Below are 18,424 nucleotides of genomic sequence, written 5' to 3' on the forward strand. Positions count from 1 at the left end.
GACCTGGGGTGTGTGTGTGTGTGTGTGTGTGTGTGTGTGTGTGTGTGTGTGTGTGTGTGTGTGTGTGTGTGAGAGAGAGAGACAGAGACAGAGACAGAGAGGGAGAGAGAGAGAGAAAGAGAGAGAGAGAGAGAGAAAGAGAAATATTACAATTACAGAGAAAACTTGTCCATCACAGCCTATAAAAACAGTGTTTTAAAACAGAACAATTCCTTTTCTAACTTCTGGATGGCTCCATTTTTGAGGAAGGGGAAGTAAGTGGGTAAACTTTTGAAACTACCCAGCTCGCATCTTGCCCAATATAGCAGCACTTTTGTTGAGCCATGCTAGAATTCTCCTTGGTCTGGTATAAAAATTCTGTAGGTGTGGAGGTGAAAAGTTAAGAACATTCTAGCTGACTTTATTAAGCCGTGCTGTATGGCCCCATTGTGTCACAGAGATAACAGGGAGACCCAGTAAAAGGAAAGTCTGCAATACAACAAGGGAGGTTGTTCTTTGCTTTCCCTCCTCCTGTTCCCCATAGGAAAGCAATAGCTCTCTCAAATTCCCATTTTGCCCGAATAGATCTTACTTTCCATTGTAAATATAGTTATTTGTGCCCATGTTTTCTCTCCTGTGAGGTTATAAATTCCTTAAGAACAGGCTGCGTGTGTGTATGTGTGTATGTTAAAAATATTCCAATGAATCTCATAGATGCATCCTTGGTGATAGTCTCTATCTGGGCTACTTAAAGTCCCTTACTGTCTCAGGTGTTTGCTTTCCTATTTCTACTGTAGATCTATGAAAGGCTGTCTAAAAGGAAAGGTAAAAACAGTTTAAGCAGAGGGATGACCCAGTTCCGCTGGCTGCCATTATAATCCCTGTTACATTGGCTTATTCATTTTGTTGCTGCCTCTTGCCCTTGGGGATATGTAACTACTCAACCCAAAAGATGGCTTGAAACACAGAGATGAAAGGAATACTCTTGGATCTTAGTCACCAAGAAGCTAACTCTGTACTTAGAAGAAAGCAAGAATTTTATCATTGAAATGATGAAGAAGTCATTGCAGAGCAGCATCCTTTTAACTCCATATCTGTGCCCCAAAGAATGCTCAGGACCTTATCTGTACTGGCATAAGAGAAAGACTTCAAACCCTCAACCTCACCCAGAATGATAGTTGTGATAGAACAGGAATTGTTGTCTTTAAACCCAAACTCTGAGGTGGGAAAGTCTTCTTGGACCAATTGTACCTATGTGGGAAATTCTTCATTGTTAGAGGAAATCATTTCTTCATCTTAGGATCAGGGGGGGTTTGAATAATGCTGTTATTGGCATGCATAGCTCCAGATAGGTCATAAACCCCATTGTGCTAACGCTATAGGGTAACTTGGATGTTGGATTTTTTCAGCAAATTCAGACACACTCTTGACCCTTGGTTAGCTTTTCCTGTTAATGAAAGTGAGATCATGCCATCAGTAAAAGGCACTAATCTTTCTTTTGCTTGCCCATGTGCACCTTTTGTTTTTGCTAGATGTAATACAAATAGAGGCTCTTGAAATCTAAGCCAGTGAGACATCCCATTTTCTATGAAGATTACACCCCTCAGATATTTCCACATCAAATTTCACACCTTAAGACCCAAGCGACTTTTAAAATCTAGGTTTTCTCAACTTGCCATGCATGGCTCATCCTTTACCAAACTTCACTCTGTATTAACAAAAGTAAAGCTGAAAAGTCCAAGATTAATGTGGGGAACTCCATAAAGTATAATTTTACTTTTATCATTCCAGCTGTTAATAACGTATCTTTGTTTGTGCATTAACTCTAGATTTTAAAGGAAATAACACCTCTCACAAATATTTCCTTTACAGTGGTCACTTCTGATGGCCAAAATCTTGCTAATGGTTCCAAAAGAGTTGCTGAGATGCCTTGGGGACTGGAAACCCCAGGACAATTTTTTGTTGTTTTTTTGTGTGTGTATGAGTATATGGTTCTCTTCTCTTCTCTTCTCTTTGAATGATATGAAACTTAAGAGGTAAAGCATTCAACACACTATCACTGCCCTACACACAGAAAATAATTGTGGCTCTTATGGCTATGGAAAATCATATGTCACTGCTATTCTGACTGCTGCCTAAGGGGAAAGCCTATGTCATTATTAATCAGTCCTGTTCTTAAACCACTCCTTCAGGTGACATCATTATGGACATTGATGATCTCCACACTGGACAAATAGCACATGAAATTAGCAGGGTCCTTCATCTTGGCTGTCTTGGATCATTTCTCTGATTCAAGATGGTGGGTTCTTCTCATTTATTCACAGATGAGGTCTATCAGATCTTTCTATGTGTTGTCATTCTTTGCTGGTTATGTATTCTGTACTACATGTACCTCCAAATTGACCTCGAGGTTGATTTTTAAATTTGACTGTGAAAGCTGATTATTTTTTTGTGAGATCTAATCTACTATTTGCTATGTCTGCTACAACTGTGGAATGTGGAAAGTTTCAGCTATCTGAATTCCAGGAAAATATAGTAAGAAATGATACCTCTTTAGGACTCTGTCCCCTGAAGTTGAGACCCATGGATCCACAAGATGCTTTATCTTCCCCATACTTAATTGGATTGCCCCTCCTAACTGCTGTTCTTTCCCAGACCCTGCAAGAGGACTTTAGATGACTTCAGCCAGACCATTGTGTGGTTTGTGGGGACAAAGCTACCAAAAGTCCCTTTGAGGGTCTTGCATGCTGTGACTGTAGACACTTCTTTGAAGTATAAACCTCAGAAAGATGCAGAAGAAGCCAGCTTTGTGAGATTTTCACTGAATGATGAAATCACTAAATCTACCAGACATCATTGCATTGCTTGCCCCCTTTAAAATGTTATCAACTTAGCATGGCTCCTCAAGACCCTGAAAAGAATCTGATAATTCTTCAGAGTGAAATCCAATTTCTTCCTCAAAAAAAGTTGAGGGCAACTAGATGGCTCAGTAGATTGAGAGTTAGGCCTAAAGATGGGAGGTTCTGGGTTCAAAATTTGGCCTCAGATACTTCCTAGTTGTGTGACCCTGGGCGAGTCACTTAATCCCCATTGCCTAGACCTTACCACTCTTCTGCCTTGGAACCAGTACACAATCTTGATTCTAAGGTAAGAGTTTGTTTTTTTTAAAGTACAGTTTATTTCTTCACTTGTGCTAGCACAAATGAATGAATTGACTCCCTTCCTTAACCTTTTAAGGTCCATGTATTCTGAAAGGAATGGTGCTGACCCTTGTTTTCTCAGGATTTAATTATGACTTACCCTGGCCGTGAATCTTAGACATCCGAGACTGACCCGAAGGAGAATGAAAGCCTTGTCTTTTCTTTACCATCGTAAGCCAGCTGAAGGCTAAATGAGTGTCTAAATCCACCTGATCTGATCTATACTCTTGTCTTCACCTCTGCATTTCAGTCCTCTGTATCCACTTCTCCTGCATCTCCACAGGCCAATAACTCCACCAAATCTGCTTTTCCCTTTACTTTGAATTTGCCAGCTCATGGAATTTCCAATACTCATAGGATGCAATCTTCTCCCTTTGTCACTCCGGCTTTTAGGATGTCTTCCAACTGTGACTCTCAGCTCAAGCCTGTGCTCTTACGTGTTGTCTGTAAGACCATCACCTCCCACCACCATCATGATACTTCTGCCTTATTATGTTACAGAATTGTCTCAACCACTTCCATGAATATAGAAGGCGGCAACTTCTTGGCAAAGCTTCCAACATGTGTGATGCTAAGATAGCCCATCCCATGAACCTTCTTGTTCTTTACATATTGTCCTCCATACTTGTTTCTTCAGGAAATATCTAACTCTTGTTCATGGTCTAGCACCCTGAACTGTGTGTCAGCTTTTAGTGTGTATTTTTCAAAGAATTTAGCCAAACTTAATATGTTAAAGTTGTGCCCTCCCTCCCTTTTTTGTCACCTTGAACCTCAGTAGGAGACTGCCCCCTAGTATTTTGGGTCACTCATAGAGGACTTCCCTCTGCGTATCTTTAGGCCTTAATGATACATAAAAGACATTTTGGGAACTGAAAGAGGGAATTGTGAGACTAATTTTGATTTCCTTCTACTTAATTTAATTAGTATTTACTCAGTTTATTGTGATTTAATGGATGCCAGTGATTATATTGTAAGTTAAGTAGGATAGAATTGAGTTTGATTTTGTTACTGCTGTTAGAATAAGGAATCATGTGAATTATAACTGTTTAACTCACCATGTTTTGATGATTATATTTGATTTATAGGATATTTATACTTTAGTAGTTAGGCCTGTTATAAGGACTGAAAATAACCTTTCTTAGAGATTTACTATATTAGCACTACCTATCCCACCCTTCCCCCACTCCTCTAAAAACTGTATGCAAAAAACCCATAGGTTTCTTCTTCCTTGCCATAAATGTTCATTACTGCCTGTGGAAAGTCCCAGAATATTGCTGACAAAATGCTAGCTAACACTGTCGATTGATCCTTAGCCATGATGAAAGGTTCCCCACTTCTGAAATTGATCAATCATGAATTGAAATGCCTCATTTTATTTTTAGGTCCATAAAAGTGCTTGTTTACAAAACAGAGGGACCCTTGACCCATGAGGGTCTTGGATCCAATTGCCTAAAGACCACTGGTATCCCTAAAAAATTGAATTGTGCTTGAACCCCTGCCTCAGTTTCCTTGTGTTGCCATTTGGATTTTTGAAGCCCACATTATGCCTCCCCTCATGTTTATTATCAGACGATCATTGCTTTTGTTATATCTTCCAAAGAATAATAAATAATCTGGATGGTTTTGATGTATGGATATTCGGGGAGGGTCGTATATGGGAGAATTTAGTGGGCTCTCAATTTATTCTGTTTATAGATGGCTTTGTGCTTATCTTCTACAAATAGTACAAGTTTAAAAATGAATCCCACTGGCTACTGTATTCCAATACATTACCTTGCCCCCTGAAAGTTAAAGGTGTTTCTTTTCCTTTAATCAAATGCTTTTTTCATAAATAATAAACTCATTGGAATCACATATAAAGACTGAAAATAACCTGTCTTAGAAATTTGCAAAAAACTGTGATACAGTAAAGATGCCATCAATTTTTAAAGATCGCTTATTTAAACTTTGATCAGGAATATTCTTGATTAGGGAATATAGATGACTCATAAAGTACATGGGAGTGTGTGTGTGTGTGTGTGTGTGTGTGTGTGTGTGTGTGTGTGTGTGTGTGAGAGAGAGAGAGAGAGAGACTTTGACATAATTCTTTAGGTCTGTAGAGAGCATTCCTCACAAATCCCCTGAAGCCACTAGTGAAGGTTGCATTAACCTCGTTTTACAAGTGAGCAAACCAAGCCACAGAGAAGTTAAATGTTGTTGGCAAGACTCAATAATCATGTCTTCTAACTCATATTTATATCCCTAGTGACGGACCATGTGCAAAGTAGGAAATTAATGTTTGTTGAATTTAATGGTTGAAATAAAAGAAAAAATGCCTATTGAGCATATGTATAGCTGATAGAACCCCAGGGTTTGTTTTGGATTCTGTTTAAATTTTACGCTGGCTAAAGTAACCCTCATACAATATTTCTTTTCTGCCATTAAAGTACTTGTCAATTGGAGTTTTCATTTTCTGTATCTCAGAGTCATTTCTATTAGCTAATAATTATCAGGATTCTTTCTGGATCCTTTCTCACACTGATCACATAATCTTGGACAAATTACTTTAGCCTCTGACTTAGAGATCAGGAACTGATTTTTTTTAAAATTCATGCCTTCTATCTTAGTTTCGGTTCTAAGACAGAAGAATGGCAAGGGCTTGGCAGTCGGGGTTAAGTCACTTGCCTAGGGTCACACAGCTAGGAAATATCTCAGGCCAGTTTTGAACTCAGATCCTTCCAACTCCAGATCCATTGTGCTACCTACCTGTCCCAGAAACTGATTTATACTATTAAGAGGGAGTTATCTCACTTGGAAACTGGGATTTTCTTGTACCATTGCAATCTTAGCTCTGTTCCCCATGACCTCCCATAGGGAAAACCCAATTCTATAAAGGAAGGCATGGGTAATTGTGGAATTCCTTCTCACCTTGGGCCTTGCAGGGATAAAGGAACAAGGCACTTAATTAAATAGTAGTTTAGAGCTCAGTCACTATTGTGACTCTAGATTAGATGGCTTTAATCTAAGGCATACCATAGTGAAAGATTTTGAGTGGAAGACGAGAACAATTCTCAGACATAATTGGGCAATAGTTGAAGTTGAACTTGTTCCCTCACCCATTTCCTCAGGCCATGTGGAGGTCCTGAATTCCCCAGTGTATCCTCTCATCTTGATCACTTAAAGCAGTGATTCCCAAACTTTTTTGGCTGCCGCCCCCTTTCCAGAAAAAATATTACTTAGCCTCCTGGAAATTAATTTTTTTAAAAAATTTTAATAGCAATTAATAGGAAAGATAAATGCACCTGTGGCCATCACTGCCCTCCTGGTTTGCTGCAGCACCCACCAGGGGGCGCTGGCGTCCACTTTGGGAATCAATGACTTAAAGCATCATAATGCAGTGACTTGTGAAAGCTGAGCTATAGAAAGTAACTGTTTCTCCATTCCGAGAAAGAGAGCGAGACAGAGACAGAGGCAGAGAGAGAAAGATAGTGACAGAGTGTAAGTAAATGGAGACTTTCCCACTACCTGAGAAAGTCAGTCTGCTGCTGACCACCGCCTGTTCACCTGAGAGACAACCATTCCTTCAGCACAAAGATAAGCAGCCCATGGAACGTCCCCTCTTGTTACATCCAAAAAACTTGATTTTCTTTTTGAATGTGTTTTGATGATTTGAATTCATACTTCAAAACTAATCTAATTAAAACCTCCCTCTTCTAATTAATCTTTATCTGTTTATATCTGACCAGAAATTCATTAGAAGGATTAACTTTGGGCACAAAGCCTGGGCCTTATATCTAGATAAGCCTATATTCAGCCTTAAGTTGCTATGTTATCCTTCATAAACTAGCAGGCTCAGTGAATGGAGTTTATTATTTTGAGAAATTCTTTTTTTTTTTCAGAAAATAGTTGATAAATTAGTTTTTATTTAAAGAGTATGTGAAGATTTCCAGAATTCTTTCCTCAAAATAATCTTTTGAGGTAGGATGTTGTGAGTATTATTATCCCCATTTTAGAGATTAAGAAACTGAGTTACACAGAGATTAAATGATTTGCCCAGAGTCTCACATCTAGGAAGAATCATAGCCTGCAATCAAACTCTAGACGTCTAATCCCCAGATAAGTATATAAGAGACTGAATTTCAAATAGCAGCACAGAATATAGTTCATTGGCTGAGTTCCAAGATCTCAGCTCTCATTGGGATAGCTTTACTCATCTGGGCTCCAAATCTTACTCACAAAAGTACCACATCCTCTTCCCACCCTCCACCCTTCACTTTCCCACCTTGCTCTCCTTGCTGTGGGCTGACTTCTTTGAGGACAAGTGACTTGACTTCTTTCTGCCTACTTCTCCCTAGTTACTGAAGAAATATTTGGGTTAAAAAGAACGTATTATTAAACAAAGTTTAGACCCAAGAAAAACTATTCAAATAAAATAATTCCTGGAGCCTAGATGCAAATCAGAGATTTCAAATCAGTACTGTGAGGATCTGTGAACTCATCAGTTTAATAAACACACACATGCATGCATGTGTGTATATATGACACTTTTGCCTCCAAAAGGTATGCTTGCTTATTTATTTTTAAATTTTAAATATTTTATTTTTACAATTACATGTAAAAGTTTTTAGCTTTTTTTTAAAGGAATATTTTTTGAGTTCTAAATTCTCCCTCTCCCTCCCCTTCCTTTCACTGAGAAGGCAAAAAAATTTGATATAGGTGACACATGAAGTCGTGCAAAACATTTCCATATTAGTCATGTTATGAAAGAAAACAGAGGCAAAAAAAGCCAAGAAAAATAAAGTTAAAAAAAAACAGTATTCTTTGATTTGCATTCAGCTTCCATCCATTCTTTCTCTGGAGATAGATATCCTTTTTCATCATAGGTCCTTCAGAATTGTCTTAGATCTTTGTATTGCTGAGATTAGTGAAGTCATTTACAGCTGAGTATCAGATAATATCTCTATTGTTATGCAAGTGTTCTCCTTGTTCTGCTCACTTCACTATATCAGTTCATTTAAGTCTTTCCAGTTTTCTCTGAAATTATCCTGCTCATTTCTTATAATTGTGATTCCATCATTATCATATACTGTAACTTGTTCAACCATTTTCCAATTGATGGATATCCCCTCAATTTCCAATTCCTTGCCATCCTAAAAAGAGCAGCTGTAAAATTTTTGTACATATAGGTTCTTTTCCTTTTTCTTTGTTCACTTTGGGATACAGACCTAATATTGTTGTTGGGTCCAAAATGTATATAGAGTTTTATAGCCCTTTGGGCATCGTTCCAAATCGTTCTCCAGAATGGTTGAATCAATTCCCAACTCTACCAGCAATGCATTAGTGTCCCAGTTTTTCCCACATCCCCTCCCAATATCTGTCATTTTCCTTTTCTGTCATATAAGCCAAACTTACAAATGTGAGGTGGTTCCTCAGAGATGTTTTAATTTTCATTTTTCTAATCAGTAGTGATTTACAGCATTTTTACATATGACTATAGATAGATTTGCTTTCTTCATCTGAAAACTACCTGTTCATAGGCTTTGACCATTTGTCAATTGGAGAAAGACGTGTATTCTTTTAAATTTGACTCAGTTCTCAATATTTTTGAGAAACAAGACCTTTATCAGAGAAACAATGTAAAAAAATTTTCTCCAGTTTCTTGCTATCCTTCTAATGTTGGCTATATTGGTTTTGTTTGTGTAAATCCTTTATAATTTAATGTAATCAAGATTATCAAAATTTTTTATCTGGTTGTACTCTCTGTCTTTTGTTTAGTCATAATTCCTCCCTTATCCACCATCTGACAAGTAAACTATTCAGTGCTCTTCTGATTTGATTATGATATTACCCTTTATGTCTAAATCATATACTCATTTTGATCTTATTGTGTCATAAGATGAGGTGTTGATCTCTTTCCAGTTCTCCCAGTAATTTTTGACAAATAGTGAGTTCTTGTTCCAAAAGTTTGAATCTTTGCATTTATCAAATACAAGATCGCTATGGACAGTACTGTGTATTGTATACCTAATCTGTTCCACTGATCCACCACTGTATTTCTTTTCTTTTTCTTTTCTTTTTTTTTTGTCATTCATTCATTTGTTTGTTTTTATTTTTAATATTTTTCCATAATTACATGTTTCATCTTCTTTCCCTCTCCCCCAAACCCCCCCAACCCCCCTTAGCTGACACACAATTCCACTGGGTTTTATGTGTGTCACTGATTAAGACCTAATTCCATATTATTGATAGTTGGACTAGAGTTATCATTTAGTGTCTACATCTCCAGTAATATCCCAATCAGTCCATGTGTTCAAGCAGTTGTTTTTTCTTCCGTGTTTCTCCTCCCACGGTTCTTCCTCTGAATGCACCACTGTATTTCTTAGCCAGTACCAGATTGTAAGACAGTTTGAGATCTGCTATGACTAGACTTAACTTCCTTCACTACCCCCCCCTAATTAATTCCATTGTTATTCAGGACCTCTTATTCTTCCAGATTAATTTCATTATTTTTTTCCTAGCTCTATAAAATAATTTTGGCAGTTTAATTGGAATAGCACTTATGTTTATTTTAGGCAAATTGTCTGTTTATTCCATTGACATGGCCTACCCGTGAGCAATTCATATTTTTTCAGTTGTTCAGATCTGACTTTATTTGTATGAAGTATTTTGTATTTGTGTTCATATAATCTCTTGTGTTTGTCTCCCAATTATTTTACATTGTCTACAGTTATTTTAAATGGATTTCTTTTTCTGTCTCTTGCTGCTAGACTTTGTGGGTAATATATAAAAATGCTGTTGATTAAGGTGGGTTTATTTTATATCCTGTGACTTTGCTAAAGATGTTAATTATATCAGCTAGTTTTTTAGTTGATTGGGATTTTCCAGGTATATCATATCATCTTTAAAGAGTGAAGTTTTATTCCTTTATTGCCTATTCTAATTCCTTCAGTTTCTTTTTTTTCTCTTATTACTACAGATGACATTTTTAGTATAATATTAAATAATATTTGGTGATAATGGGCATCCTTGCTTCATCCCTGATCTTATTGGGAAGTCTAATTTTTCCCCATTACGATAATGCTTGCAAATGGTTTTAGATAAATACTACTTATTATTTTAAGGAAAGCTCCATTTATTTCTATGCTTTCTGTTGTTCAGCTGTTTTTCAGTTGTGTCTGACTGTTCATGAGCCCATTTGAGGTTTTCTTGACAAAGATATTGAATTGGTTTGCCATTTTCTTCTCTAGCTCATTTTACAGATAAGGAAACTGAGGCAAATTTAGATGGCTTGCCCAGAGCCACACAGCTAGTGTCTGAGGCCAGATTTGAACCTAGGAAATGAATCTTCCTAACTTCAGGCTTGAAACTTTCTTCATTGCGCCATGTAGCTCCCCTATTTATACTATCTAGAGTTTTTAAAAGGGAGAGTTGCAGTTTATATCAAAAGATAATAAAATTATTTTGGTTGGTTTGTTATTAATATGATAATTATATTGATACTTTTCTAATAGTGAACTAGTCTTGCATCCCTGATTAAAATCTCACCTATTCATAGTATATGATCTTTGAAATATAGTACTGTTAGAAAAGTATCAATATAATTATCAAATTATTGATTGTTTCTATGATTTGTTCCTTGACAAACCCTTCCTTAGGATTATATTATTTAGTTTCCAATTCATTTTTTATCCATATTTCCATGGCCCTTTACTGAATATTATTTTTATTGCATTATGATCCCAAAAGGATGCATTTAATTTTTCAGCATTTGGTTGTGAGGTTTTCGTGTCCTAATATATGGTCATTTTTTGTGTCAGTGCCAGATACCTCTGAGAAAAGGGCATATTCCTTTCTGGTCTCGTTCATCATATCCAATCCTAAAATTCTACTCATCTTCTTAAATAATTTCTTGTTTATTTTTTGTTAGATTTATCTAGTTTTGAGAGGAGAAAATTAAGGCCCTTCACTGCTAGAGTTTTATTTTTTATTTTATTTATATTATTTATGGGTTAACTTTTTCCTTTAAGAATTTGCACGTAATACCATTTGGTACTCATATGATCAGTATTGATATTACTTCATTGTCAGTGGTTTCCTTCTTTATAGCTTTTAATCATATCTATGTTTGCTTTGTCTGAGATCATGATTGCTATACCTGCTTTCTTTTACTTTACCTGAAGCATAATACCTTTTTCTCTAGCCTTTTTACCTTTGCTCTGTGCTTATTTCTCTGTTTTAAGTAAACCAAAAAATATTGTAGTATTCTGATTTTTAGGTCACTCTCTGCTTCCATTTTATGGGTGAGTTCATCCCATTCACATTCACAGTTATGATCACTGTCTCTCACCATCCTATTTTTCCCCATATTTACCTATATATATAAATATATACATGTTAGTATATAAATCTATTCACTATATTTTTCAATTTTTGTAATATCTTGTTTAGAATGTCAGAAAATAATTTATTATAATAGTGTCCAGAGTCCCATTAAGGTGAAACACTAGCAGTTTTATAGTCATACCAATAGAGGACTTCATTAAAAAAAAAATAACTTCATTAACTCCTTGTTTTTGTTGTTGTTTGTGACCCCATTTCGGGTTTTTTAGCAGAGAGACTGGGGAGGTTTGCCATTTTTTTTCCCCAGCTCATTTTAGAAATGAGGAATCTTTGGCAGACAAGGTTTAGTGACTTGCCAGGGTGGAGGTCACACAGTTAATAAGTGTCTAAGGCTAGATTTGAACTTGGGTATATGGTGGTAGATTTTTGTTTCCTATTTTTATATGCTTCTCTAGTTATTTATATGGCAGAGAAGAAAGGAAAGGAGGGAGAGAAATAGGGAGGAAGCAAAAGAAGAAAGAATTATTAAGTGTGTATTATGTGCTAGTCATTGAGTTAGACCACTTTAAATATTCTCTAAATTTATCTAAACCTATTTAAATGTGATTTTATTTGATTCTCACAGCAACCCAGCAAGCTAGATCCTGTTATTATTCCCATTTTATAGCTAAGGAAACAGACAGACAAAGGGAAAATATCTTGCCCAGGGTTATAGCTAATTCATGTCTGAGGTTAGATTTGAACTCTGGTTCCAGGCTTTATGTTCTAGCCACTTCCCCACCTAGCTTTCCCCCTTTTTATTGTATGTTCACATCTATGTTATTTTAGAGGGTATAAGAGTCATTTTGTTTCCTCGTCTCCTGTACTAGCCAGCTGAGTGCCATACATTGTAAGTACTTTGGGATAATAATGATGCAGGAATTAATACACCTTTTAAAAGTGCTGAGAATACAGCTCAGAGCAGCTTAACCACTGGGAAAATCTGACTCACCCTTCTGGTTTGTTGACATGTTGTTGGGAACTCTTCCAAAAGCTGCTTCAGCAAAGAGATGGGAGACGTGTCCGTCAAGGGGGAGCATGGGGTGTGTGTGAAGTAGCACACAGTCTTTGAATAACTTGACCTCAGAGATGAAATGCAAGTTGTTATTAGGTAGCTAGACTGTAAGCTAAAAATCACAAACACATTTTTTCCACCCTGGTCCTCAGTACTCTGAGCTTCATCAGTATTTCATGTTTCTAGAGACAGTCTTCAAATCCAATTCCCTTGTTAGACAGATGAGGAAACTAAACTGAAGTTCACTAATTAACTTCCATGTTCTTAGAGAGGCAGAAACGGGAGTCCAAGGGCCAGCTTTAGTCTTTTGAGCTCTCGAAACACTTAAAAAGCAAAATGTTAGACCGCTGTGATTTAGGCAGCAGCTCCCACTTTCATAGTCCTCCGTGGATCACTCTAGTACCAACTCTGAAATGAAAGGACTAGAATGGTTCTTGGGGATGTCATTCATTCATCCAGAACTGCCTATAGAACATCGTTATGCTAAACTTTATTAGGATTGGAGAAGGGTACAAACCAAGCTTAGTCTCATTGAGGAGAAAAGTCCTCACTATTAGATTGGGAGCTCCTTGAGTGAAGGGATCATTTGTTGTCTTTCTTCATATCCTTCCATGTTTAACATGGTGACTGGCACACAGTAGGTGTTTAATAAATGCCAGACACCATACGCATTAACCATATGAAATTCCAAGGTTAAAGAGATGTCACCAACTAGTATGCTGATTAAATGCCAAGTGGTGTAGCTAGATGAGAGTTCTGGGTCTGGAATCAAGAAGACCTAAGTTCAAATGTGTGAGTCACTTTTATTAACCTCTGTTTGCTTTAATCCCCTGGAGAAGGAAATAGCAAACCACTCCAATATCTTTGCCAAGAAAACATGGAGCATACTATCCATGGGGTCACAAAGAATTGTACAGGACCGAATGACTGAGCAACAGAGTAAGCGTTAGGGAGTCAGAGGAGGGAGATATCACTGTGGACTAGACCGGCAAAAGCGTTTCAAATGAGCCACAGAGATAGATAGGATTTGAATAGGAGGAGAGGAAGTAAGAGGACATCCCAGGCTTGGGTTGGTCTGTAATTATGAAGGCAAATTTGATAATGCAAATATTTGTATCCTGTTGTTATTAGAACTTCTGAGAATCAACCAGAAAGGAATTTGGGTTTACGTGGATCAGGCAGGATTTGAAACTGGTTGATCTGATTCAAATGAAATGTTAATGCCACAATTCAGAAGGACTCACATGATTCGCTTGAATCCTTCCTCCTAGAAAACCTCTCCCAGGGGACTTGGTTCTGTTTGTCAAGGCTAAGAGCACCCTTCTTTTTGTAATGGAAGGAATAAAAGACATTGTTAGACATCAAATTCATTATTTAAAATGAGATCATTTATGGTGGGAGCATCAGAAGGAGAAGGAGAAAAGAATGCCTTAGTTTTTAATGTGATTGGAAATTTAGTTAAGAGAATTCTCTGAGAACCCACTAGAAGAATCTCTTAGGCTACCTTCTATATCACTTTCATTACTGAGACTTGTACCTTCCTTCTTCTTACTAACCCCACCCCATCAGTCAATAGACATTAAATTAAGTTACTACTATGTGCCTGATGCCAGGATACAAATACAAAGAATGAGGCCATTTCTATTCCCAGGGTCCTTATGTTCAATTGGTACATAGCAGGTTCAATTGGCACACAGTAGGGGCTTATTAAATGCCTGATGCCATAAATATTAACCATATGGAATTCCACCAAAAATAAATGCCCAATACCAAAGTATGTAGCATAAAGCCCTCACTAGTGGGTAAAACATGCATTTAAAAAAGGCATTTTATGTGTGTGTGTGTGCGCACACACACACACACCAATTCCCTAATGCCAATCTGCTTTGGACAACTTAATGTTCTGGAGTTTTTCTCTCTTGTCCCCTGCCTTTTCCCTTTTTCTTCATCCAAGTAAATCTGTTCAGGAATGTATACCTACCCATTCAATCCCGAGTCTTTGGAGTTAGGAAACCTTCTTATTTGGCCTCAGTTTCTTCATCTTTAAAATGGAAGTGATAATACCCACAGTACTGACGCTTGGAATGGTGGTGAGGAAAAGGGTTTTGAAAACTTATCAAGTACAATATTATAATCTGTGGCCCCTGTGCCCAACAGTTCCCAAATCATTTTATCCCTCCCCCTGTCTTTAGAGGCACTCTTGAAATTCTGTACCCCTCTGCCACCTTCCATGTCAATAGAAATAGAATATTTCCCTCTCCTTTCTTTCTCCCTCCAGCTATAGCAGTGACTTTGCCATTTATTCCAACACAGGAAGTGACAAAAAACTTTGTATAGGATATAAATCTGTAGAGTAAATACACAGAGCCTTGCAAATAGTGGATGCTCAACAAATACGTCTATATTAAATGAACTGTTTCTATTTCTGTCCAGGCTCTGTAGACTCCCACTGCCCTGTTTGTGCAGTGAAAATCCAAAGGTTCCAGGCATAATGGGAAGATTTTTACTTAGGCTGATATTTTTTCTTTTTCCATTACCTTTATTTCCCTCTTATTTTCCTCCCACCTGTGTGACCCTCTTCCTACACTTACCCAGAGATCCATCCTTTGGAAGAAAGAATAAACAGAAAAAAAGAAAGGGGGAGAAAAACAGTTCAGTAAAACTAATGAACACATCGCCAGAACCTGGCTATGTGTGGTACGTCACTCTCATAGCCTCCTCTCTCTCTCCACTGAAGGGAAAAAGTGGTGCATTTTCTCCTCTTTACTGGGGCTAAGTTTGATCATTATAGTTACGTATCATTTTGCTTTATTTGGTTGGTTTTCTTTCCATATACATGGTTGGGTTATTGCTGTTGTGGAGATTGTTTTCCTGGCCTTGCTTACATGAATGTATGATCTTTTATTAAGCCCTTACTTTGTGCCAAATGCTGGGGACACAGAAAATAAATAAGAAAGGTATAGTCTGCAAGAAGCTGACACTTTGACTAGGGGAAACGATGCGTAAAAGAAAATTCATCTCTGAGGCAGACAGTGAGACCTGAAGGTGCTTGAGTTAAGTTAGTAGGCCATTGGACAGTGCCAGAAATCTAGAACTTATATAGGCAGAGTACATAGTAAGGTCTGGAGAATTTTAGGTTATGGCAGAGTAGAAGGTAAGGATTTGGATTCAAATCTTACCTCTAATACTTAGTAACTTCATGATCATGAGCAAGTCCATTTTTTCAACTATAAAATGAAGGGGATGGACTTGGAAACCTCTGCAGTCTCTTTTCATCTGTAGACCTATTATCCTATGATAAGTGTCAAAGCTGAGATTTGAATATATATTTTTTGCTCATTCTCCTGCACCATGCTGTAGAGACCACCTCTGTCCTGGCCCTGGGGGGCTAGAAGATTACCAGATGCTGCTTTAGAAGCTTCATCCAAAAGCTCTGGTTATACTTTCTAGATTCTCGGTAGTGTGCTGGTTGCAACTGAATATTTCCATGTCCCTGAGTATCTGTCTCTTCCCTGAAGAGGCATTCTAGGTCAAGGGTATGTGCACTAGATGCAGCTCAGTGGATAGAAAGCCAAACCCAGGAGCTCCTGGGTTCAAATCTGGCCTCAGACTACTTCCTAGCTGTGTGACCCTAGACAAGTCACTTAATCACCATTGTCTAGCCTTTAACACTCTTCTGCCTTGGAATCAGTACTTGTATTGATTCTAAGTCGGAAGGTTAAGTGCTTGAGAGAAGGAAGGAGGTTGGGGGGGGGGAGAAAGAGGGGAGAGAGAGAGAGAGAGAGAGAGAGAGAGAGAGAGAGAGAGCGCGCGAGCGCGAGAGAGAGCACTGGCATTGTTCAAGAAGTCTAAAAAAAAAGCCTGAATCAGCGATTGATAGATCTTTTTTTTGAAGTTGTAGGACAGTCACATCTTGACAGCAACATTGAGGACCAAGTGATTGTCACTAACCCACCCGACATATGTCAAGTTGTTGAGGTGACAACAGAGAGTGATGAACAGCCCGTCAGTATGAGTGAGCTGTACCCACTGCAGATTTCCCCCATCTCTTCCTACGCAGGTAAGTCTTTCTTGGGGATGGGATGCTGGAAGGAAACTCCTTTCTGTGCTCTCCAAAGAACACTCTCACTTAAGTCTCTGAGAGTCACATGTATCTCCAAGTGGAGAATTTCTCTTTGGTGTACATAGAGAAATGACCTGGAGCTCAGCCCTTATTTTGTTTAACATCCTCATAGCCATCAGCATTTAGATAGTTTTTCCTCTCAAACATGAGACTGGGGTACACATTGCTTCTGATGGAAATATTGATCACATCACCCACCCTGTATATGGTTTGTGAATCATACAGATTTTCTGAGAGCAGCTAGGCAGAGAAATCCTGTTTTTGCTATTACTGCATTCAGTTTAAAAAAATAATAATAAGTAGGATCAGCTGGGTAGCACAGTGGATAGGGTGCCAGGCCTGGTGTTGGGAGGACCTAGGTTTAAATCTGACCCTAGACACTCCCTAATTGTGTACCATGGGCAAGTCACTTAACCCTGTTTGTCTAGCCCTATGTCCTTCTATTGTGGAGTTGTTACTAAGAAAGAAGGTAAGGGTTAAGGAAAAAAAAAAATGAACATTTAGTAAGTGCCTACTCTGTGCTAGCCAGTATGACTCTAAGGTTACAAAAACAAAGATAAAGTAATCCCTGCTCTCTAGGAGCTTACTTTCTTCTGGGGAAATGTCCAGTAGGTACACAGAAAAACACAAAAGCATATATGAGGTAGGAGAGAGAGAGAGAGAGAGAGAGAGAGAGAGAGAGACAGATAGAGACAGAAGAAGAAGGGAGGGAGAAAGGGAGGGAAGAAAAGAGACAGAGAGAGGGAAAGAGAGAGGAAGGGAGAGACAGAGACAGAGAGAAAGAAGGAATGATCTCATATAAAAGGTGATATTTAAGCATTTTAAAAGGCAGTAGAGATGAGGGAGTGCATGATGTCAGAAATCCAGTAGGGTATTTCCAAGATTAATTTTCAGCTCTACTTTTCTCCACCTCATCCCTTAAATGCTGCTTTGTAATAATAAGAGATTAAGTCTCTTTCTAATTCTCTCAGGGGATTGTCGAATAATTGTAGGAATTGGCCCATAGAATTATATAGGAGGAAAATTTGATTCAATTGTTTCTTCTGTCCTCATGGAAAAGGAGCTGCAACTATGTTATCCCAAAGGCAGTATTACTTTGTTTCCCTCCCCTGCCTCGTTTCCCTTCTCCTCATCACCCCCTAACATGCTTTTCACATGATTCAATGTGGTATTTCCATTAGAGAACTCACCTACAGAAGTCCCTGTTGTTCTCAGGCATAAAAAAGACAAGAATTCCAAATCCCAAAGAATGAGCCCAGATTCCATTCATTTGAGGATTGTTTAAGAGACCCTCCTCAGTTACACTGGCTAATGAAACTATTCAAAAGTAAGGGTAACTTATGGGCCAATGAGCAGCCCCTCGGCCCATTCCGACAGGTCTCTCTGCATGCATAAAGCATGATCTCTACCCTGCTGAGTAGAATGAGGAAAAGGGAGGGAGGGTGTGATAGAAAATATTCTTAACAAGTTAAACAATGGAAAGGAAAATGGAAGCCGGACCATTGTGCCTTTTGCTATGAACTTTGTATTGATAGCAGAAAGATGAACACCTGTTCAGAGAATGCATATCTGCTTTCAGCAAAGCTTAGAGGCCCGTAGCCAGCTTATTCTTGATAGGGAGGTAGAGAGATAGATAGATACACAGATAGAAATGACCAGATGGACAGAAAAAGGATAGACATAGACAAACAGAGAGAGATATGGCTTGGTAGACAGAAAAATGATAGCTAGAAATGGATAGAGAAAAAA

The 18,424-nt window shown here is 38.0% G+C and overlaps 1 protein-coding gene across 1 annotated transcript in view; it reads left to right on the forward strand.

The window, feature by feature from the left end:
- Positions 1-18,424, forward strand: part of IRF2 (interferon regulatory factor 2) — a 47,580-nt gene that overhangs the window by 13,548 nt on the left and 15,608 nt on the right. Inside the window, exon 5 of the mRNA XM_044682323.1 lies at positions 16,454-16,612. Coding sequence (XP_044538258.1) covers positions 16,454-16,612 — 159 coding nt within the window. The remainder of the gene's footprint in view (positions 1-16,453; positions 16,613-18,424) is intronic.

The sequence above is a fragment of the Gracilinanus agilis genome, chromosome 6 (assembly GCF_016433145.1).
Source record: "Gracilinanus agilis isolate LMUSP501 chromosome 6, AgileGrace, whole genome shotgun sequence".
Classification (NCBI taxonomy): domain Eukaryota; kingdom Metazoa; phylum Chordata; class Mammalia; order Didelphimorphia; family Didelphidae; genus Gracilinanus; species Gracilinanus agilis.